This window comes from Argopecten irradians, chromosome 7, assembly GCF_041381155.1.
Source record: "Argopecten irradians isolate NY chromosome 7, Ai_NY, whole genome shotgun sequence".
NCBI lineage: Eukaryota > Metazoa > Mollusca > Bivalvia > Pectinida > Pectinidae > Argopecten > Argopecten irradians.
The window spans coordinates 17,452,251-17,478,067 of record NC_091140.1 but is presented as its reverse complement, the minus strand read 5'-3'; the positions used below and the strand labels follow the sequence as shown (position 1 = coordinate 17,478,067).

The 25,817-nt window shown below is 36.1% G+C and overlaps 1 protein-coding gene across 2 annotated transcripts in view; it reads left to right on the top strand.

Annotated features, from left to right (window-relative positions):
* Nucleotides 1-5,594: 5,594 nt before the first annotated feature.
* LOC138327728 (titin homolog) overlaps nucleotides 5,595-25,817 on the top strand; it is a 47,490-nt gene continuing 27,267 nt past the window's right edge. Inside the window, exons 1-3 of one of the 2 annotated variants that reach the window (XM_069274047.1) lie at nucleotides 5,595-5,652; nucleotides 11,679-11,807; nucleotides 12,296-17,557. In XM_069274047.1, the coding sequence (XP_069130148.1) occupies nucleotides 11,723-11,807; nucleotides 12,296-17,557 (5,347 nt within the window). In that variant the 5' untranslated portion in view covers nucleotides 5,595-5,652; nucleotides 11,679-11,722. Of the gene's footprint in view, nucleotides 5,653-6,894; nucleotides 6,932-11,678; nucleotides 11,808-12,295; nucleotides 17,558-25,817 lie in introns of those variants that run through there. The other variant, XM_069274046.1, reaches the window with a different exon arrangement.

Sequence of the window (25,817 nt, the reverse complement as noted above, 5' to 3'; positions counted from 1 at the left end):
CGACACTGAATAGTTAGACAAGAAGTCGACATTAAATAGTTAGACACTAAGAAGACATTGGGTAGGTCGACAAGAAGACGACATTAAATAATTACACACGACGCCGAAATTGAATAGTTAGCCAAGAAGACGACATTGAATAGTTAAACACCAAGACGACATTGGGTAGTAAGAAACTAAAACGACATTGAATAGTTAGACCAGAAAGACGACATTGAATAGTAAGACACAAAGTCGACATTGAATTGTTAGACACAAAGTCGACATTGAATTGTTAGACACTAAGACGAAATTGAATAGTTAGCCAAGAAGACGACATTGATTAGTTAAACACCAAGACGACATTGGGTAGTAAGAAACTAAGACGACATTGAATAGTTAGACCAGAAGACGACATTGAATAGTTAAACACTAAGACGACATTGAATAGTTACACACTAACACGACACTGAATAGCTAGATCAGAAGACGACATTGAATAGTTAAACACTAAAACGACATTGAATAGTTAGACACGATATCGACATTGAATAGTTAAACACTAAGACGACATTGAATAGTTAAACACTAAGACGACATTGAATAGTTAAACACTAAGACGACACTGAATAGTTACACTCTAAAACGAAATTGAATAGTTAAACACTAAATCCACATTGAATAGTTACACACTTACACGGCACTAAATAGCTAGATCAGAAGACGACATTGAATATTTAAACACTAAGACGACATTGAATAGTTACACACTAACACGACATTGAATAGTTACACACTAACACGACACTGAATAGCTAGATCAGAAGACGACATTGAATAGTTAAACAATAAGACGACATTGAATAGTTAAACACTAAGGCGACATTGAATAGTTAGACACGAAGCCGACATTGAATAGTTAAACACAAAGACGACATTGAATAGTTAAACACTAAGACGACATTGAATAGTTACACACTAACACGACACTGAATAGCTAGATCAGAAGACGACATTGAATAGTTAAACACTAAGACGACATTGAATAGTTAAACACTAAGACGACACTGAATAGTTAGACCAGAAGACGACATTGAATAGTTAGACACGAAGCCGACATTGAATAGTTAAACACAAAGACGACATTAAATAGTTAAACACTAAGACGACATTGAATAGTTACACACTAACACGACACTGAATAGTTACACACTAAGACGACATTGAATAGTTAGACCAGAAGACGACATTGAATAGTTAAAAACAAAGAGGACATTGAATAGTTAGACACTAAGACGACATTGAATAGTTACACACTAACACGACACTGAATAGTTAGACAAGAAGTCGACATTAAATAGTTAGACACTAAGAAGACATTGGGTAGGTCGACAAGAAGACGACATTAAATAATTACACACGACGCCGATATTGAATAGTTAGCCAAGAAGACGACATTGAATAGTTAAACACCAAGACGACATTGGGTAATAAGAAACTAAAACGACATTGAATAGTTAGACCAGAAAGACGACATTGAATAGTTAAACACCAAGACAACATTGAATAGTTAAACACAAAGACGACATTGAATAGTTAAACACTAAGACGACATTGAATAGTTACACACTAACACGACACTGAATAGCTAGACCAGAAGACGACATTGAATAGTTAAACACAAAGTCGACATTAAATAGTTAGACACTAAGACGACATTGGGTAGGTAGACAAGAAGACGACATTAAATGATTAGTCACGACGCCGACATTAAATAGTTAGCCAAGAAGACGACATTGAATAGTTAAACACTAACACGACACTGAATAGTTACACACTAAGACGACATTGAATAGTTACACACTAACACGACACTGAATAGCTAGACCAGAAGACGACATTGAATAGTTAAACACTAAGACGACATTGAATAGTTAGACACTAAGACGACATTGGGTAGGTAGACAAGAAGACGACATTGAATAGTTAAAAACAAAGAGGACATTGAATAGTTAGACACTAAGACGACATTGAATAGTTAAACACTAACACGACACTGAATAGTTAGACAAGAAGTCGACATTAAATAGTTAGACACTAAGAAGACATTGGGTAGGTCGACAAGAAGACGACATTAAATAATTACACACGACGCCGATATTGAATAGTTAGCCAAGAAGACGACATTGAATAGTTAAACACCAAGACGACATTGGGTAGTAAGAAACTAAAACGACATTGAATAGTTAGACCAGAAAGACGACATTGAATAGTAAGACACAAAGTCGACATTGAATTGTTAGACACAAAGTCGACATTGAATTGTTAGACACTAAGACGAAATTGAATAGTTAGCCAAGAAGACGACATTGATTAGTTAAACACCAAGACGACATTGGGTAGTAAGAAACTAAGACGACATTGAATAGTTAGACCAGAAGACGACATTGAATAGTTAAACACTAAGACGACATTGAATAGTTAGACACGATATCGACATTGAATAGTTAAACACTAAGACGACATTGAATAGTTAAACACTAAGACGACATTGAATAGTTAAACACTAAGACGACACTGAATAGTTACACTCTAAAACGAAATTGAATAGTTAAACACTAAATCCACATTGAATAGTTACACACTTACACGGCACTAAATAGCTAGATCAGAAGACGACATTGAATATTTAAACACTAAGACGACATTGAATAGTTACACACTAACACGACATTGAATAGTTACACACTAACACGACACTGAATAGCTAGATCAGAAGACGACATTGAATAGTTAAACACTAAGACGACATTGAATAGTTAAACACTAAGGCGACATTGAATAGTTAGACACGAAGCCGACATTGAATAGTTAAACACAAAGACGACATTGAATAGTTAAACACTAAGACGACATTGAATAGTTACACACTAACACGACACTGAATAGCTAGATCAGAAGACGACATTGAATAGTTAAACACTAAGACGACATTGAATAGTTAAACAAGAAGACGACACTGAATAGTTAGACCAGAAGACGACATTGAATAGTTAGACACGAAGCCGACATTGAATAGTTAAACACAAAGACGACATTAAATAGTTAAACACTAAGACGACATTGAATAGTTACACACTAACACGACACTGAATAGCTAGATCAGAAGACGACATTGAATAGTTAGACCAGAAGACGACATTGAATAGTTAAAAACAAAGACGACATTGAATAGTTAGACACTAAGACGACATTGAATAGTTACACACTAACACGACATTGAATAGTTACACACTAACACGACACTGAATAGCTAGATCAGAAGATGACATCGAATAGTTAAACAATAAGACGACATTGAATAGTTAAACACTAAGGCGACATTGAATAGTTAGACACGAAGCCGACATTGAATAGTTACACACTAACACGACATTGAATAGTTACACACTAACACGACACTGAATAGCTAGATCAGAAGACGACATTGAATAGTTAGACAAGAAGTCGACATTAAATAGTTAGACACTAAGACGACATTGGGTAGGTAGATAAGAAGACGACATTAAATAATTATACACGAAAGCGACATTAAATAGTTAGCCAAGAAGACAACATTGAATAGTTTAACACCAAGACGACATTGAATAGTTACACTCTAAAACGACATTGGATAGTTAGGCACTTAGACGACATTGAATAGTTTAACACAAAGACGACATTGGGTCGTAAGACACTAAGACGACATTGAATTGTTAGACCAGAAGACGATGTTAAATAGTTAGACACGGAGACGACATTGGATAGTTAGACACTAAGACGACGTTGGGTAGTAAGACACTAAGGCGACATTGAATGATTAGACACGACGCCGACATTAAATAGTTAGCCAAGAAGACGACATTGAATAGTTAAACACTAACACGACACTGAATAGTTACACACTAAGACGACATTGCATCGTTACACACTAACACGACACTGAATAGTTAGACAAGAAGTCGACATTAAATAGTTAAACACTAAGACGACATTGAATAGTTAAAAACAAAGAGGACATTGAATAGTTAGACACTAAGACGACATTGAATAGTTAAACACTAACACGACACTGAATAGTTAGACAAGAAGTCGACATTAAATAGTTAGACACTAAGAAGACATTGGGTAGGTCGACAAGAAGACGACATTAAATAATTACACACGACGCCGATATTGAATAGTTAGCCAAGAAGACGACATTGAATAGTTAAACACTAAGACGACATTGAATAGTTACACACTAACACGACACTGAATAGCTAGACCAGAAGACGACATTGAATAGTTAAACACAAAGTCGACATTAAATAGTTAGACACTAAGACGACATTGGGTAGGTAGACAAGAAGACGACATTAAATGATTAGACACGACGCCGACATTAAATAGTTAGCCAAGAAGACGACATTGGATAGTTAGACACTTAGACGACATTGAATAGTTTAACACAAAGACGACATTGGGTCGTAAGACACTAAGACGACATTGAATTGTTAGACCAGAAGACGATGTTAAATAGTTAGACACGGAGACGACATTGGATAGTTAGACACTAAGACGACGTTGGGTAGTAAGACACTAAGGCGACATTGAATGATTAGACACGACGCCGACATTAAATAGTTAGCCAAGAAGTCGACAATACATTACAATTTATGCACGCGTCTACACGACATTTGATAGCTAGACACGTAGTCAACATGACATTATATAGTCAGACCCTTATTTGACATTAAGACTTAATGATTTGGCATGAAAACAAAATGACATTAGATAGTAAGGTTCCATCGTTGACGATGAACATGATACTGCACATGTTATATAAGAAACTGTATAATTATAAGGTATAGAATGAGAGATATGAACAGACATGTAATGTTTGAATTTGTATACGAAGACTTGTTATTGACATTACATAAAATAGTTACTTCCTAAAATTTGGATTATCAACAAGGACAAGTGATACAAATGGACCAGAAAAAATGCCATGGTTCTATACAGGCCATGAAAACGAACAGTGGCTGTAATGTACATGTACAAGACTGCATGATGTCACATTTGGTGTACATAAAGACTAAACTTCGAAATTTAAAGTTTATTTTCATTACTTAGGTATTTTTACAATATTCATCACGTTTGTGAAGAACCTAATTTGGAGTACCGTGAATAGCCGAGTTCCCCTCAGTACATTACCGGTTATAGATAATGTTAGAAAAGCATGCAAGTTTCATTCGCTTTGCATCTCATATGATTATTGCAATTCATTAATTGCTTTTTATCTAACCTGTTATTTAAAATTTCCAAAAACATGTAAACAGAGACATGTAATACAACACGTGTACATGCAAGTCCTCACATATATTCTTGTTCCAGCAGCAACTTAATTATTTATCAATATCACTATATGTTATTAATAATAAACTCAAAGACTAAACCCAATTAACTGTATGCTTTATCTTAACACGTGATGGTTTCTAGTTCTTAGAATGCTACAGTAACTGGTCGGTTGGTATTTGGGTGTTTGAAACAATAATTATAGTTTGATATGTTAGTGGTGACACCTATGTGCACCTAATGACCTCTAGCTACATGTCTGTCTAACCCTCGAGTTCAACATACAGGATCTACAGCGTGAGTATATAAACAGTTTTAGACTTCTGTCGTTGACATCATATTGTAGGTGGATTCGTAATATTGAATTTAACTGGTTATGTACCGATATTTGGATGTTCAGTTAAAACTGAAAGCTATTCAGATTATGTAAGACTGTATTTGATATTGGGGTTTTCAACCAAGGTCAGTCGACCCTTTGTGGGACGTCATTGTGTATATGTTTTGGTAAAATGAAAGTATGCAACTAACAACAACATGTTAACTCGCAAATCCGAATGCGAGTAGTTGTGTGTTCGATTACACATGGCGACACATGGTCGTACACACGTGTGCTTTCCTTATGCCATTGAACACACATGTTAATGACTACTGGACTTATACAGGAATATTAGGTAAAATGTGATTCTTTTACGAAATGAGAAATACCATAGACTTCCGATCAATTTATTAGGCTTTAATCCGCGGTTGTTACGTTACAGAAATTACCACGACCAATTCTTACTGATTATCTCTCGAAATGACCAGCTTTTAGATTATCTCGAGGTATGATCAGTACCCCTTAGTTGTCAATTCATCTAAATAGCACCTTAAAAGACACAAATAACATTAACTTACTAAACTGTAATTTATGTACATTTAAGAATCCAAGAATAGGACCGAAAGGATTATTAGCCTTCACCCCGGTAGTAATATATGAATAGCAAAATGTATTGTTTATATGGCTTGTACACGACTCGCCTCGTCATGTAAACGAAAACCTTCACCCTGTATGCAAACGAAACCTGATCACGTATCAATGCACATAATAGACAAACCGATATGTTGATGTCATTTGATAGTTTTATTCGTCTTCTCTCATTTTTGCTAATAATTTCCGATCAAGAAACAATGTACTAATCCATTCCGTTTGAAACCAATAACAAGAACCGTTCTTCCGCGTGGCAATACAGCCAACTCGCTAACTAGGTCACCCGTACGGGAGCTGCGGCTATACATGTCCCGAACAAATTTTATCAAACACAGCGAATATACGAAGATTTGTTACAGTTCGGCCAGCTTTCTTGATACAATAAAGTGTCTGTTATCAAATTATATACTCGGTAATACTCGATCGGTAATGATTTAGCTGTATTTTATCGAAATTTGTGATGGGTAGGGTCTTCACTGTGACCGCTACAGTGTACTATTTTTGGCTGGTAAGAGAAATCATGTGATGACACACGTGGATAGAACGCGCGGATATTACCCAGAACACTTTGCGGTATATGCATTCTATCCTCAAGATGGCGGAGAAATAGTAAGTGTAGGGTGTTCGAATATTTCTTGCTTATTTATGTATCCAGACGATCCGACAAATTTCATACGTTTAAACATTGTTTGCTTTGAACCTTTGAAATGTATCTGAAATAGAAAAATGTTTGACATATTGGCCACAGAACGTAAACAAGCTATCGAAAGATGACATGGTCATAGCAACAGACGATAACCGCGTGTTGCGGTCCGTAAACGTGAATTGAGCTTTAGATGTTTTTGACGTTTTACGCCTATGTTTGAACAAATTAATCCGTTTTAATCATGTTGAATACAAAGAAATATGTTCAATTTATCATATTAGCGGAGGTTTTTTGTTCATACATGGTTTTATTTGATGAAAACGCATTTACAAAGTGTATTTGAATTTTCGCGAATTTGGTGCTTCCGTAATCCAGACAGTTTTGACGTACAGCAAAGACGGTGCTATTTGGGACCACTAGAAACCTTATTCTAAGTGACTTTGAACATAATTTGATAATATGAAATGCTGTTTACATTTAAATGATAATATTTTGCGATGTAAGTGAATTACGAGTGTTCTTATCAAAGAGCATTGTTTGTTATGGTTGCTTTCGCCTTTGTCCACATAACGTCGTTTATTTTGGCGGTAGTTGTCAGCTGAGAGTTGATCAACTGTGTATGTATGAAGGGGTTCAACATAGCTTTGTTTATCATAGAAAAGTATTGTTTTCTTAAAAAAAATGTCTGATTAGTTGTGATAATTCCTTTGTGTCCATACTGTTTTACAATATACATTTAAAACAAAGAATTAGTTATTACATGATGGCATATTTTTCAAATGATGATTTGATTTTTTCGATAGATACATTTTGTAGCATTATGTTAAATAACATTTAAGAATTAGTAAAACATAGATATAATATTTTTGAAAAAGAATTCAATTTTGATTTAAATTCAATGATTTTTTTCAGTAATATTGAGTGATTTATGTGTATTTTTGAAAAAATTAAAAGCTGTGAATTGACGATGGAATTATTTATTTATTTGCAATCAAGATTTATTAACAATGTTTGGTTGATAAATGATAATATATTCTAAATAGATATTTTACTTGATTTTGATATATTAATTAACTCAGTTTGATAAAGGTTTTAGATAATATTAATATTACAATTATAATTTTGAAAAGTTGTACTTAAAAATTTGATATTTTCACTTTAAATGCAATATGATTTTTTGGTTGTTTTTTTTTAAGACCAAATTATTTTCTTTAAAAAATCAGAAAGAAAATGATCATGAATTAAAAAAAAAAAATTAAAAAAAATTGAGATTGATTTGTGGTAAAGATAGATATCAAAGGTATTTTGATTTGTACAAAATTGAAAAAAAGAATGTTTTTAAGAAAATTGAAAAAAAGAAAATATATATTAGACTTTTCCTTCAATTATATAAAAAACTTAATTGTATTGTTGTGATTTTGGTTTTAATAATTCTACGGGATTGAGATTTATTAATTTATCAAACAAAGTATTATTTGAATAATTTTATATGTACTAAGCCATATGATTAGTCAAGTCAGTGGTTCATCAATTAACTAAGGAGTGTTATTGATTTACTAATTGGCAACTAGCTAGTGCAAGATTCTATGTATCACATAACTAATATTTTATGAGAATAATATTGATAGAAACTTATTGTGTTTTTTAGATATGAACTTCATGAAAATGATTGAATTTGACATTTAGTATTTGTGATGAGGTTATTACAACATATGTCTTATGATTGTATAGCATTTATGATCATAACACATCAATATGATTATGGTAGGTAAAATTTTTGAGATGTTAGCAATATTGTTTCATGATAGATTATAATTGATATATCATCCAAAATGCAACATATTTTAATCGATTATGAGATTTTAACATCAATGATCATTTTCAAACAGGAATTTCTGATACTATATACTTTTGTTTTCACAATATTCATCAAAATTGATCTCACTTAATTTCTCAAAACAAAAAGTACTGAAATCAAAAGCGAGTTTAAGAATGTGCTGTATTTTGATATCGAAAATAACGAAGATGAGAAGTGCTGTTTGTTGAGATTGATGTTGCTAATCAACTAATCATTTGAATATGATGGGTTAATACTTAGCAGTTATATCCAATCATTGATGTTGAAACTTCTTGGTCAACTGATTACTTCTTTCTACATGTAACGTATATTGAATAAAGCTACAAAACACTTAATCTGTGAACCAAAACGTTTATGAATATTACAGTTTTGAGATCGTAAATTAAATGGTTTTGGTACTAGTAGTCTCATCATTTGTCCCACCAAAAATATGATGTCACAATCACTGGTAGGTAGGACTAATCACGCTCTAATCGCATGTCATATTGTCCAACTTTTGTCCTTCACATTATGTAAGAATTGCCACTGTGATAAAGATGTTAGATTCTAAAATCTTCAGATAAAATATCAATATTATACATAACAATATTAACAGACCTAGAGACCTTATATGTTAATTATTGGGCCTGTGGCCATCCTTGATACTCCAGGGGTTACTATCACTGATGTTATATGCAACCCTTGACTATCTCATAGTAAATTAAAACTAATGGTAGTTCAGGGGAACAAAACTGATCAGTCACAGGCCTGCAAAGACATCCTTTGAATATCAAAGAGAGTGATGCCTAATTTAAAATCCACACATAGTTAACCAGTCTACCTTATTAAATTATTTTGATGTACACCAAATAGGCTTAAAGGGCTGAAGCATTGCTATGACATATTGCAGGGATCAATATAACCACAGGGATAGTAAACCCTTAAGTATTGAGGATGGACATTGGCATACTAACTAGTATTAAAGGTGGCCCTGCAGGTAGGGCGTAAGAATTGTACCTGCTGCCCCTATTGCATGATCGTAAAAGGCGACTAAATTTAGGATCTTATCTTTTCTTTCTCCCTAAATTACTTTGTTCTTCCTAGAGTCTCACTTGACACCACCTCACTTTTGGCCTATGGTTGAGCGCTCGCCCCTGTGAGGAAGGCTCTGGGTTCTGTCCCCTGGCCGAGACACACCAAAGTCTATAAAAGTGGTAGTTTCTGCTCCTGCTTAGCGCTCAGCATAACGGGAGTGGGACGACTGGTTTGCCCGTTGTCAGTATAATGTGACCGGGTGGGGTGTGTTGCCTGGTGTCTTCGGCGGCATGCTTCAGTGATATAGCACTATAAAAAGGGCAACAGTTCCACTATACAAGAAGACACAATACGAATATACCGCAGTCTCCCAAAACACGCACCTCACGCAACATACACGCAACACACTGCATACATGGGAGGCCGTCCTTACATGACCATAGCTGTTAATAGGACGTTAATTAATCAAACAAACAAACAAACAAGTATTAAAGGCGACCAAGTTGGGTTCTGAAAAATTACCTTGAATGAAGGTCAAAGTCACAGGGGTTAGAAAAGCTAAAATCTTTGAACAAATTAATTCTTGTCAATAACTGGAAGGCCTATGACTTGCTGGTATGAAGGGTTTCCAAATTTGTATCAATGAATAACTTTGACCTTGAATGAAGATTTGTGCAAATGAATGACCTTGAACTTCATTCAAGTTCAAAAGGGTAAAAGGCTAAATTCTTTGTGGGGAACTGTTGAAAAAAATGTATTATTTGTTTTGACAATTTCTTATGTGAAATCTAAACAAAAAACCCTCTTTATTTGGAAAATTATACTGTTCATCTCTTGTCTAAGATAAATAACAGTATATATAATGTTTAGAAAATGTTGTACAAATATTTTAGTTTTTGATTAAGATACACAAATGGTTAAGACTGGAGCAGGAAGTCTTTTGATGTAATCTGTTTTGTCATAAATATAAAATACTTAGTCAATGTTCAAAACAGGAAGTATTTTGTTTGTTTTAAATCATACAATATTACAAGAAACATTTCTAAATAAAAACCCAAAGTGTGTTAAATTGTTGTTTTTAGGTGTCTCTCCGGTTTTTATTAAATATCAATGGGTTTTTTCTCTTGGAACTCTGATCTACTTTAATTTGTATGTCTATTTATCAAGATTGTTACTATGACATTAAACACATACAACAGATATGTGCATTACTGTAAGGGTATAACGATAAATCGCGATACAGATATGTATATAATAGCGATATTTTCTTGACAATACAATTTCATGATACATCTATCTTCTTTTCAATACGATACAATACATTCAAATGATAGTAAGATTACTTGTTTAGAATCATTAATCTACAAATAATACTAAGAAATGATTGATCAGTCTCAAAAAATTTTGATAGAAAATATTTAGTATTATGATACATACATTTGTTAGCTTTAAAATTAAATAAGTTTCATTTTATACATTTTTGTTTGAATGAATACTCAATGTTATATTTTGATTAAAGATAGCAAATAGAAAGATTGTAGATTAAATGTAAAGATAAGTATATCGTATCGTAAAGTATCGTATTCAACCAAATATCACAATACATATCGTATCGAGACATGAGTGTATCGTTACACCTCTATGCATCAGCTCCATGTTCTAATTGATATATATAGTTTTCCTGCCACAATAGAATTTGACCATTAATATTATGAAAATGATGATTTAACCTTGTCCATGAAATGTGACCTTTATTTGGTATCAATTAATGATTATACTTAATAACTTTAATGACATGTCTATGAGAACAGTTTTTGACCTTGACCTTTTTCTTGTAGGTAAATTAAAGTGACCATGACCTTAATGGAACACAAGACATGTAATGGCCAAGACCAAAAGCCAGGAAGGCACTTGTTCTACACCGGTGAAGGGCCAAAAAAAACACAGCCATCTTTCTGAAGACCAAGGTATGTCTTGTTGCAGATCTTTGATATGCAGTAAAACACAGTTATAACAAATCTCTGGGTACCAACAAAATAACTTAATTATAAGTTTAGTTCGGTATACACATATTGATGTTGATGTGATTGAGATGACCTTGACAGGTTATGTCACAGTAAGAATAAAAAAGTGATGGCGGTTACATTTAGTAAATATTTTTAGGTCACCTGAGATAAAGTCTCAAGTGACCTATTCTAATTGCCTTTTGTCTGTTGTCGTGCATTGTTGTTTGCATTTTCCACTTCTCCAAAAGATCTGCCAAAGCAAATTCACTGAAATTTTGTACGAACCTTCTAAGGCACAAAGCCAATCAAACTTTTGAAAAATATGCCCCCCACCCCCACGGAGCTGTGGGAGAAGCCAAAAGGGGTAAAATAATTGACTAAAATAAAAAAAAAAAAGAACTATTGTCTCCAGATTAAGTTTATTATAGCTCGAACTTATTCTATTACAGGTGAACCACAGAAGTGGGATGTGGAACATCCAGCATTCTCCGTCAAATCTTTAAAAAAAGGGAATGTTTCAAAACCTGGCAGTAAATCACATTCCTCATCTCCTAGGCAACAGGATTTGTCATCACGGCAAAGAACTGGCATCCCACAGGAAACTGCATCGTCAGCAGAAAATTCATTAGCAAACTCCAAAACACGTCAGGAAACCAATAACAAATCTTGCCATAAATACAGATCAAAAAAAAGGTTGAGCATTTTTGATTCTGGCTGTGATGAATCTGATGTTCCAAATACTTATTCAGCACAAAAAGAACACACCACTTTTCCCCAAAGTGCTTTTTCTAATTTGAACTCAGGAAATGTGACAGGGAGAAGTCCTGTAGAAGAGGAGATTCAAGCTGAAGGGCGTATCTTTGTATACCAAAACATCAAACATGCTATAAGTGGATTACCTGGAGGTACCAAAACGTCAGGAGGAACCAGTACACCCATTGTGTGTATACGAGACGTATTACAGGGTGACAACGAAGCCAAAGCGGCACAAAGTGGTACTCTCAGTGGAATAAAACTGAAGAAACATTTATTAAAAACATCATCCAATTCAAATATGGCAAATGAGGAACCGAGTCATACAGGAAACAAGAAAAAAATCTCTCCTAAAAAGGGTTCTTATCAGTCACCAACGAAACTTGAAAATTATGATTTGGCTGAAAAGCCAAGCAAGACTAAAACTGTGATAAAAGATCATTCGGAAAAGAAAGAAAATCTGAAAAATTCTTCTATGTTATTGAAAGAAAGTCCTACTCTGCCTGCATCGAATGGCACCAAAGCTAGTCCTAGTCCAGAAAAAAGTGAAAAAGTGAAGAAAATAAAGAAAAAACGTTCCCCTTCATCAACAGTTACTTTGTCAGATGTATTCACTACAGATTCAAGAGTGCCAAATGATTCTGGACCTGAGATTACTCTTAACAATGGTGATCAGTTATCGTTAGATACAGTGTCTGCAGATACATTTGGTTATCTCCCTTTGTCTACCTCTCCAACAGCTCCAAAAGATGGAGATCTACGGCATGGTCGCCGGCTACGTTCTCCTAGTGTACGGTATGCAGACGATATGATTCTCTTCCCTCTTAAATCTCCAAGGAGGTCACCAAAATTTGGAGTATCTCAAAATGGTAGCAGTCCTGAGGATAGGCAAGACAAAACACCAGAGCATGAAAAACCAATAAGATTGGCAGAAGGAGAAAAACTTACAAAAACAGCCGAGTGCCAAACATCGGAATTGTATGCACTGTTAACACGAACGTTATCCAATGATAAAATCATTACTCCTTCACGACGAAAGTCTCCCATGGATACAGCGTCGGAGAGTGACAAATATCCGAGAGCAAAGAAACAGACTGGTGCCGTTAGGGAGATCGATTTTAGTGAGGGTGTGAAGACTAACACACGTGACAGTCAGATACAGGTACAAATGGAGGAACATTTGGCTAATGTTCACAAGGAGGAACTTAGTCGCCTTAGACATGAATTCTCCACAGATACCACCAACACATCATCTCCGTCTACCTCAGGTGTTTCTAGTTACCATACGAATACTAAATGTGATTCTAATTCTAGACAATGTACTAATACTTCAATTAACTTGAAACAAAAATCTCCAAATAAAAATGTGTCGAAGCACAGTAATTCCAAGGCAAGTGATTTGAAGCAGAAGGGTTCTAGTAAAAAGGAACCCAAACAAGCTCAAGCTAAGGCAACCGATTTCAAACAAAAATGTGTTCTCAAAAGTGACAAAACCAATATTTCTAAAGCAGCTATGGACTCCCACAATGATGGTTCAGAAATGATGGACTTAAAACAGTATGAAACTAATTCAGAACGTTTAAACAAATCTGATTGTGAGAAAACAGACTCTGAAAAAATTCGCAGCAAGTATGTGCACTCAGGTGGTAAACAAAAAGGTTCAAAGAAAAGTGTTCAAAAACAGAGTTCTCAAAGTGAAACTGGACAATCGGATTCAAAACAAAATTCACCAAAAAGTAAGAGTTGTAATAAAATTGATTCACAGGAAGTGATTTCTGAGGAAGTGTGTAGTGACAAAAAGCAAAAGAAAACGGGCGGGAAAAGTGACTTGAAACATAAAGTGAAAACGAAGAATACCTCCAAACAAATGGAAGTCCATACTAGTCCTGTAAAACAAGTTAAAGTCAAAGTGAAAGATGAGAGTAACAAAGACATTGAACAAACAATCAAGAGTAAGAGCGAGATAAAACAAAAAGGTGATAGTGAAAAGCTACAATGTGATATAAGCAAACCTGACCCTAGTTGTGTATCGGAGATAAAAACAGAAAGTGATTCCCAACGTAGTGCTAGTTCTGATAAAGATGTTTGTAACAAGGTTAGTTTTCAGAAGGACAAAACTAAAAGTGATATTCCTGGAGTAAGTGACGTTAAACAAGATCAAGATAAACCAACTGATGACAACAAAAATAATGCAAACCAAAGTGAGGCATCTGATGCCATGGAAACCAGCAATAAAAGTGATTCCGCGGAAAACTCAGTGACTCAGAAACCAAAGAGTACCAATCTGTTTAGCCTAATCTCGCGTGTGAAATTTAATCTCGAATGTCCAAAAACTCTACCAGAATTTCTCAATTCACCGCTTTATGAACCTGTTCCTGGCGGTGATGAGGAGGAGGCAAGTGATGAGAGTTTAATAGTATTAGATAATGATGGCAAAATGTTATTGGAGGATACTGTAGATAAGGACAAAATATCTTTTGATGATAAACCTTCTACTGAAATTCCAGATAAGGAGACTACGAAAGAGGCTAATTGTGAAAGTAGAAAAGATACTGTTCCAACTGCATTGAAAGGTAGTTCTCCTGAAAAATATCCACAAATGCGTAAAGATGACCAAAACAAAAACTCATTAGAGGACTTGCTTAGCCCTGGTGGACAAGATGAAGTGCCGAAATCACATGAATCTGAAAGAGTGACAAGGCGCTCTCCAAACAAAATCTATTCCCCTGGTAGAATAACAAGAGCACAAACATCTCCAGAAAAACATGAATCTCAGGGACGGATGTCTAGGCGATATAACTCCCCCGACAAAAATACCATTTATCCTGCTGATGTGATTCTTGTGGACTCAGCTACCTCCTCATCTGATAATGTTAAATCTGTGACCACAAGTGAACAGAAAGAAGAGGAGAAAGTAGAGAAGCCATCTTCTACAGTGACATCTACAGATGCTGATTCTACGACGGATGACTCACCAGCCAGAAAGAACATATTCGATCTGTTGATGTGTTCGTATAAACCAGGTGAAAAGGAGGAGGAGGAGGAGGAGGAGGAGGATGGTAAAGTGGAAGAAAACACAGTGAAGGACACGAATGACATTGACAATTTACCAGCTAATACTAGTGTTGATTGTGATCACACAGATTCCAAGAAAGAATTTGAAAAAGGTACGAGTGAAAAGGATTTACAATCTGGTGACTCTTCCAAGAAAGATGCTAAGTCCAAAGTCCCAGATCCTATAGTAGATTTGACATGTGATGATGATGACCTTGAAGCTGATGAAGCCCAGAAAGACAAGAAAAGACTTGCTTCCTCTCAGATTGGTCTTACAGGAATAGCAGCCTTGAAAAACAATCTCGGCAGGTCATCGACTGTCTCAAATGTGGCAAGAGGGAACACTGGCTATGACACACAGGAACGGCCAAAGATAACAGAACCTAAACCACTTGAGGTTTTAAAATCTTTAGAGATGGATAATACTGACAAGATGGCAGCTTTTCAGAGTAAATCCCTCGATGAATACCTACGGAAAATGAAAAAGCAAAAGGTTCGTGTTGGTTCAGATGATGAGGATGATGATGAAGAAGATGAGGATGATGAGGATGAAGAAGAGGATGAAGATGAAGAAGAGAATGATGATGAAGATGATGGAGAAGATGTTGATGAAGATGATGAAGAAAATGAGGAGAATGAGCAAAAGGAATTTGAAGAAGAGCTTGAACCTGACTTTGACGAAGTTGATGGTATGGTGTTTGTGTCGTTTCCATCAGAGGAAACATTATCAGCTCACATTGAAGTAGAACGAAAAACCAGGATTGGTAAAAATGAAAACCTTTTACTTGGTATATCACGGTTGAGGAATCTTCGTAAAAAACGGGACCAAATGCAAATGAAATACAATAAAAGAATTTATAAACTGAAAGCATTAAAAGCTCAGTCACAGATGAATCAGAATCTTCGTGGAATGCACAAGGCTCTAGAAAAATATCAAAAGTTGTATAGAACAGAGCTATATATGATTCTGAAATCAAAAAATAAAAACATTAACTTCAAGTCCCCTCAGAAAACCTCTGACATCACAAAGATCAAAGGATGGAAGAAAAAGTTTGGCAATACAGAGCAGCTAGCTGAGGCGACTGGCTTACCAATCTCTCAGGCAGGAAAACTGCACTGGAGAACTGAGGCTCGTCTTCTGAAAAAGCTCAAGCCTGATGAACTTAAAGAGATTGGACTCAATTTGAAGAAAAAGCGCAGGAAGAACCTCATTTTCACTATCAGGAAGGGTATGTCAAAGGGGGATAATAAGTCTGAAAGAAATGAGGATGGTATGGAAGAAAATGAGGATCTGGAGCAAGGCGATGATGAAGATGATCATGAAGATGAATTAGGAGATGATGATGCTAATAAAGGTGATAGCTGGTTGGAAGATTTTGATGTATCTTCAGAGAAAGAGAAAAAATCACAATATATTAAAAAGCAAGAAAGACTCAAGAAACGCCTAATGCTTCAGAGTTTAAATTTTGGTCCAGAGGAAGAAACTATCATTCGTAAACTTGGCGGACAGAGGTCTTTGAGAAAAAGCATCCTTGGTATAAATCCTGAAGACAAAATTGCTTCGGTGGATGAGACTGTAAAGGGAAAGCGAGGAAGGAAAAAGAGAGGTGAGGCTGTGTACTTACCAATGGTTTCTCAAAGCATGGCGTTAAATGCTCTAGAAGCCTTAGACAAGCGGTTTGTCCAGGAAAAGCCGAAACCGGCTCCTGTCCCAAAGACAGCTTCTCCAGTAAAGATGGAACCGTCCGACAGGTTGGGGCTCAAGGAGGAAGTGGAGGACGTTGATGATGAATGGCTACCAGCCCAGAAGTCTACAAAAGAGAAAAAGATATTTGGCAAAAAGAAAAAGAAAAAGTTCCCTCAGAAAAGCAAAAAGGAAAATGAAGTGCAATGTGACCAGCCAGGTAAGTGTTTTAATTTGTTTATCTTGTGGGTAATTTGTCTTTGTAGAAACGTGAAGGTCACTTGTCTTCAATCAAGGCAGGTCAAGGTCAGTTGTGATAGTAAAGAAGAATGGTAAGGGTTATGATTATTTGTCTTGAAGTTGTTACAGAAAAAACATGTTTATAATGAACAAACTTGCACACATTCAGGATATAACGTTGTAACTTTCAGTCTCTGCTAAGGTTTTTGTAAGATGTTTGTAATATGTGTGTAACACCCTATGCATATAACAAAGTAATTTTGTTGGTAACCAAATGTACGCTATAATTGGATTTTACTGTTAAAAGATTGTCTATAGGTTACATTGACAGGAACATGTCATTTTATTGTCTTCAGCTAACTAGCTATAGGTAATCAAGAAAAATGATGGTTATTCTTCTTCGGAACAAAGATAAAGTAATAATTTATATGTAGATTAGCAGTATGTAGATGTGTTGACAGTGCTTTCAATATAGTATACACCTCGAGCTCAGGACTTTATATTGTTAGTCATCATTGTGGCATATAAAACATATACTGTTCAGGGTAGGATGTAAGCACACAATTATTAACACTGATAGTGAATCTCTTATTATGATGTGAAAGGAGGTTAAACTTAAAGTAATAATGTGTGATTATAACCAAAGAAAAATACATTGCAAGAGTTTTAGACAAGTTGATATAATTTTTGTATCAGGATTTGGACAAGTCATGAACTAGTAGTATGATGTGGCAGTGGTTGATGTATCACAGAAGAGAGTGATCGGTAGGAGATTATTGACCCTATCTCTATATATAGGACAAAGGAAGTGTACATATGCCAGTCCTGGTCAAGTGTATACACACCGATATGCTTCACCTGCTTTGCCAGAACTCCTAGCACAGATAAGGTTGTAGGGTGTTCCCTGTATATATATATGGTTACCTGTGTAAAATGTGTTCCGTGTTTGACTGTTGCTGGGAGAGCTGCATAATTAAGAGTTACATATAATAAACAGATTGTATATAACAGACAATAAGCTGTTATTGTTCCAAATCGTAGGTTAAGGTGCAACATTTTATCTGGAGTAAAATGTTTGTATGTATAATGCAAAGGACAGAATATATTAACATTATTATTTGTCATCTATAAATATACATCTCTGTGTGTGTTATGTATCGCATAAACCCAGGATTTATTTTTTATCACAAAGAATGACTATATATAAATACAGCTTTATGTATTTGTGAGAAAGTTATTTGTTAAAAATGTATTAAGAGACTGCAGATCTAGAGCACTTGATATCAATACTGGTAATTCTCATTTTCCCTTTATATGCTTGCATCTGATGTCTGACATATCCTGTACACATACTATAACACATATATATAGTGTCTGAGTGTATGTGAGGAATTTTACTTGGCTATATCAAACTGCATTGCATGAGATTTGAAAATTTGTTCAATGAGTTAGTTCTCTTAGGTCAAGGTAAAGGTTGATCACTGAAAAAAGTATATATAGTGCAGTTGTATTTAAGCTAATCATCAATAGACTATAGTCAGATTGAATATTTAATTGTCTTTTCTGTTTGAAAAAGTTGATGACTTCTGAAAGGTTAAATCTCTGTTAGTTATATGCCTATATAAATTTGAATAGTTAAGTCAAGTTTAGCCATCACCTGGTACTTTCAATAGCTAATTTAAGTTTAGTATTATTGACTTTGAAAAATCAAAGGCTGACTGGTATGCACCATGATTAGTCAATGTCAAAGTCAATCATGACTTTGAAAGTAGTTAAAGTCAAGGTCAAGACTTCAAATAGTAAAATCAGGTTAACATTCACCATGACTTTGAATAGTGAACTCAAGATCACTGTGAAGTTAAAAAGTTCAAGGTCACAATAAGCTAAAAAGTCAAGGTCACCAAGATACCAATATAATGTTGGTAAATTATAAGTATGATTGATAATGGAGTAGTCTCACAGATTGTGACAATACAAAATTCACATCAAAATATAATGTCATAATCTTCTGATGGTGGGATTTACAAAGGTAAATTGTTCTTCACCCACGTCATTTTGGTGTCTGAAAATCGGCATATTGATCTATGGTAAGTTTATTCAGCAATCAGTGGAATCCAATTACTTGATGTCTAGGACTGAAACTGCATGGCCATCTTCACATTATAACCTATAATTGTGTCTCATATAATTTATCATATTTGCCCAGCTTCTTGATTTAATGTGATATTAAAGGGGGCGTGTAGGAAGAAATGAGGTTGTTTGTGCATGTGTAAGGTTGTGAATATTTCAATCATGTGGTCTCCTAGGTTCCTATTCTATCAATATGTCTCAATGATGATCATGGTAGATTTCAGTACAATTTCATTTTGTTTGAAGAACCAATATCAGTCAGCTTGAATGTAGAATATCTGTGTATTTGCAACCTTATGCTTTTCAGAATTTACTTCATGTGTTATTTTATATTGATTATCACTTTGTGTGACTTGTACCTAGCCTGTTTTCAGCAATACTGTATGATCTTTATATAAATATATGAATGTTTTAGATGTCGCCAAGTCCAATTAAACATATAAGATATGAAACAGTTGCACACAATTCTTAGTTTCTGTATTGGATAAATATATTATGCCTATAGTACCCAATACTGTATATCACAGGTATACAGGATAGTCTGAAATACATTACTTTGTGACTATATATATATATACAGCCCCGATACTAGTACTACTACAGACTCATGCATGTATGGACATAGTCTGTTAACAGCTTCACGTCTATATATAGTAACGTACTGTCAACTCGGGCGACTAGAAGTTATTAGTGACAAATGGCTTTATATAGAGTTTAGATACTACTGTGGTGTGTCCTTGAAATCTTTTATTTAAAGGTAGGGGGATAGGGACGTAGATAAATGGGATGATATGGGAGGGGTAAAGGGGGAGGGCTGATATTTGTACAAGACATGTACATAGTGTTTTACAGTACAAACTATATGCGGTTTTGATGTTTCTTCTGTAGATATGGTTTAGGGAGGGGATAGGGACAATATATGACTATAGTGGATGGTCATTTACATAATACATACTAGTGTTTTACAGTGTGTATATATCTACAGTTTGTTCAGGTGTTTCTTCAACATGTCCTTTGTAGATAGGATGGAAATTAGGGTGGGGGAAGGGGGATAAAACTTGATACATACAATTACTAGTGTTTTACAGTTTTAATATTACTACATTGTATCATTGCATTGTCACCTTTAAGGGAGAGAGGTGGGGGTAGGGATTATAAATATATAAGGGGGTGGATGACACATATAAATTATTTGGTAATGCAATAACTCTATATATATATAGTTTTGTGTGTAGTATATTAGAAAGCTCACAATCACGTAGCTGTCACTTGTGGTTACATAGGTTTTTACAAAAATAATATATGTTAATAAATGGTTATCAACTAACACAAATATACCTGTAGAACTGCTTTTTACATTAGAGATGTTCAAAATGCTACAATGACTTTAACATATATAGCTCGCTAGTGCATGTATGACCATGTGCTGCTTACTTAAGTTCCAATCGTTTCAAAAATATGCATGCTTTGTTAATTACTAGGTGTTGAATTAACATTCTTCTAAATTACTTGTTTCCAGACATATAGAAATGTTTATTGCATGCTTCATTTTTAGCTCACCTGGCCCGAAGGGCCGGTGAGCTTATGTCATGGCGCGGCGTCCGTCGTCCGTCGTTCGTCCGTCGTCCGTCCGTCGTCCGTCCGTCCGTCGTCCGTCCGTCAACATTTCCTTTAAATCGCTACTAGTCATAGAGTTCTGCATGGATTGTAACCAAATTTGGCCACAAACATCCTTGGGGGAAGGGGAACAGAACTTGTATAAAGTTTGGCTCTGACCCCCTGGGAGCAGGAGGGGCGGGGCCCAATAGGGGAAATAGAGGTAAATCCTATAAATCGCTACTTGTCCTAGAGTTCTGCATGGATTGTAACCAAATTTGGCCACAAACATCCTTGGGGGAAGGGGAACAGAACTTGTATAAAGTTTGGTTCTGACCCCCCGGGGGCAGGAGGGGCGGGGCCCAATAGGGGAAATAGAGGTAAATCCTATAAATCGCTACTTGTCCTAGAGTTCTGCATGGATTGTAACCAAATTTGGCCACAAACATCCTTGGGGGTAGGGGAACAGAACTTGTATAAAGTTAGGTTCTGACCCCCCCGGGGGCAGGAGGGGCGGGGCCCAATAGGGGAAATAGAGGTAAATCCTATAAATCGCTACTTGTCCTAGAGTTCTGCATGGATTGTAACCAAATTTGGCCACAAACATCCTTGGGGGTAGGGGAACAGAACTTGTATAAAGTTAGGCTCTGACCCCCGGGGGCATGAGGGGCGGGGCCCAATAGGGGAAATAGAGGTAAATCCTATAAATCGCTACTTGTCCTAGAGTTCTGCATGGATTGTAATCAAATTTGGCCACAAACATCCTTGGGGGAAGGGGAACAGAACTTGTATAAAGTTTGGCTCTGACCCCCTGGGGGCAGGAGGGGCGGGGCCCAATAGGGGAAATAGAGGTAAATCCTATAAATCGCTACTTGTCCTAGAGTTCTGCATGGATTGTGACCAAATTTGGCCACAAACATCCTTGGGGGAAGGGGAACAGAACTTCTATAAATGTTGGCTCTGACCCCCCGGGGGCAGGAGGGGTGGAGCCCAATAGGGGAAATAGAGGTAAATCCTATAAATCGCTACTTGTCCTAGAGTTCTGCATGGATTGTGACCAAATTTGGCCACAAACATCCTTGGGGGAAGGGGAACAGAACTTCTATAAATGTTGGCTCTGACCCCCCGGGGGCAGGAGGGGTGGAGCCCAATAGGGGAAATAGAGGTAAATCCTATAAATCGCTACTTGTCCTAGAGTTCTGCATGGATTGTGACCAAATTTGGCCACAAACATCCACGGGGGAAGGGGAACAGAACTTCTATAAATGTTGGCTCTGACCCCCCCGGGGGCAGGATGGGTAGGGCCCAGTAGGTGAATTAGAGGTAAATATTCGAATTCCTTCAGAAAAGAAACAATGAACCTGTATTTAGAACATTACTTGGCATTACAAACCAGGTGAGCGATACAGGCCCTTTGGGCCTCTTGTTCCCTATGCTACATTGCACTTTTTTGACAGCTGATAAATGGTAGTTAATGGTTTATTCAGGAAACAGAACAAACCGTAATTGTAACTTTGTGTACTCCTCTCATCTATGTGATCTCAACAGTAACCCAAATCTGATAATATTGATAAAAAAACTTAAAACAAATTGTATTTAAATCATGTCTTTACATTCACAGTTTCAATTTATATTTGTTTTATTAAACAGTGTAAGGAACCCATAATTTCGTCCTATTTGGAGAGATTGAAAAGCCTGAAAGAACATAGATTAGGATGTTTTGTAAACTGTTGAAATATTCGGACAAAAAAATGAGACGTTTTGTTAACTGATTTGGGTATTCTGTCTTTATATATTAAAGAGTTAACTGATTTGGGTATTCTGTCTTTATATATTAAAGAGTTAACTGTCCTTGTAACTTAATCTATTTCATGGGAAACGATCTGAGTTTCACTTAAATATAATGATGTCACAGTCGATACCTTCCCGCAAGGGAGATAACTTTGTACAAAGGATACTGTAACTTTATATACTCTGTTTTAAATTGTAATATAATCCTTTCAGCTTTTTACTTGCTCATCTCACAGATTTCCTTACTAATCTGTGAGTGTTCTGCTGTTTAACTTCAGGCTTCTCTAGTGCGTCCTCTACTTGTACTCAGTATGTATACACCACTAGTACCACTACTAACCCACCACCACCACCACTACTACCACCACCATCCCACCACCGGCCAGGTAGGACCATGTAACTGTCCTCAGTAACGCCTACAGCTGTTAGTGATCATTGTACAGGATAACGTACCAAAGTATCGTCTGGATTGTGGATATTAAAATAACAATATATAGTGTACCTATTTCAAATCATTTGTATAAAGTAATTCATCTAAACACTAGTACTTGTGACATAATTTGTCAGTCAGCATTAATCTTGGTATATTGAACCAGAAAAGTTCCTTTGTTCAGCCAGCATTATAGTTCGATAATACACAATGTTCAGTGCAGCATTGTTGTCTGAAAGTTGTCTGGTTATATAATTACAGTTTGATGTATCTGAGTATTTAGCCCACCATCATCAAATGGTGGGCTATTCAAATCGCCCTGCGTCCGTGGTCCGTCGTCCGTCCGTAAACAATGCTTGTTATCACTAGTTCTTAAAAACTACTGAAGGGATTTTATTCAAACTTCACAAGGAGGGTCCCCTTGGTCCATATTTGTGCCATACAGATTTTGAGGCTGATCGGAAAAACAAGATGGCCTCCAGGCAGCCATCTTTGGCAGTTGAAGTTTGTTATCGGTATTTCTTGAGAACTACAGAAGGGATTTTGTTCAAACTTCACATGGAGGTTACTCTTGTTTAATTCCCTAGTTGTGCCATACAGATTTTGAGGCTGATCGGAAAAACAAGATGGCTGCCAGGCAGCCATCTTTGATTTTGGCAGTTGAAGTTTGTTATCGATATTTCTTGAGAACTACAGAAGGGATTTTGTTCAAACTTCACATGGAGGTTATCCTTGGTCCCTAGTTGTGCCATACAGATTTTGAGGCTGATCGGAAAAACAAGATGGCCGCCTGGCAGCCATCTCTGATTTTGGCAGTTGAAGTTTGTTATCGATATTTCTTGAGAACTTCTGAAGGGATTTTGTTCAAACGAACTACTGAAGGGATTTTGTTCAAACTTCACATGGAGGTTATCCTTGGTCCCTAGTTGTGCCATACAGATTTTGAGGCTGATCGGAAAAACAAGATGGCCTCCAGGCAGCCATCTTTGATTTTGGCAGGTGAAGTTTGTTATCAATATTTCTTGAGAACTACTGAAGGGATTTTGTTCAAACTTCACATGGAGGTTACCCTTGGTTTCTAGTTGTGTCACACAGATTTTGAGGCTGATCGGAAAAACAAGATGGCCGCCAGGCAGCCATCTTTGATTATGGCAGTTGAAGTTTGTTATTGATATTTTTTGAGAACTACTGAAGGAATTTTGTCAAACTTCACATGGAGGTTACCCTTGGTCCCTATTTGTGCCATACAGATTTTGAGGCTGATAGGAAAAACAAGATGGCCGCCAGGCGGCCATCTTGGATTTTGATAGTTAAGGTTTGATATCCCTATTTCTCAAAAAGTGCTGAAGGGATCTTTCTCAAATTTAATATGTAGGTTCCCCTAGGGCCCTTGTTGTGCATATTGCATTTTTGGACCAATCGGTGAACAAGATGGCCCCCAGGCCGCCATCTTGGATTTTGATAGTTAAAGTTTGTTATGGCTATTTCTCAGATAGTATTGAATGGATCTTTCTCAAATTTCCCATGTAGGTTCCCCTAGGGACCTTGTTGTGCATATTGCATTTTGGGACCGATTGATCAACAAGATGGCCGCCAGGCAGCCATCTTGGATTTTGTTATTCAAAGTTTGTTATCGCTTTTTCTCAGAAAGTACAGAAGGGATCAGTCTCAAAATTCATATGTAGGTTCCCCTAGGGTGCTAGTTGTGCATATTGTGATTTGGGACCGATTGGTCAACAAGATTGCTGCCAGGCAGCCATCTTGGATTTTCATATTCAAAGTTTGTTATCGCTATTTCTCAGAAAGTATTGAATGGATCTTTCTCAAATTTCCCATGTAGGTTCCCCTAGGGCCCTAGTTGTGCATATTGTGATTTAGGACCGATTGATCAACAAGATGGCCGCCAAGGAGTCATCTTGGATTTTGATAGTTGAAGTTTGTTACCGCTATTTCTCAAAAGGTACTGAAGCGATCTGTCTCAAATTTTATATGTACCGTAGTATGTTTGAAAAACTTTAAAAAGTAGAGAAAAGATCCATCTTACCTTTGTCAGATATAGATCATTCCTTGGTGGGCGCCAAGATCCCTCTGGGATCTCTTGTTTTTCTTTGCGAGCCTAAATGTATAGTGTTTGGTCTGGATCAGCAAAATACTTGGGATGAGTATTGATATAGGACTTCATGCATCATTAATTTCAAACGTTTAAGTTACATGATAAAATACAATGTTGTTTTAACTAAAATATATTTCTGGTTCAGGGATATTTAACTTGAAATTTCATCAACTTTTGGCT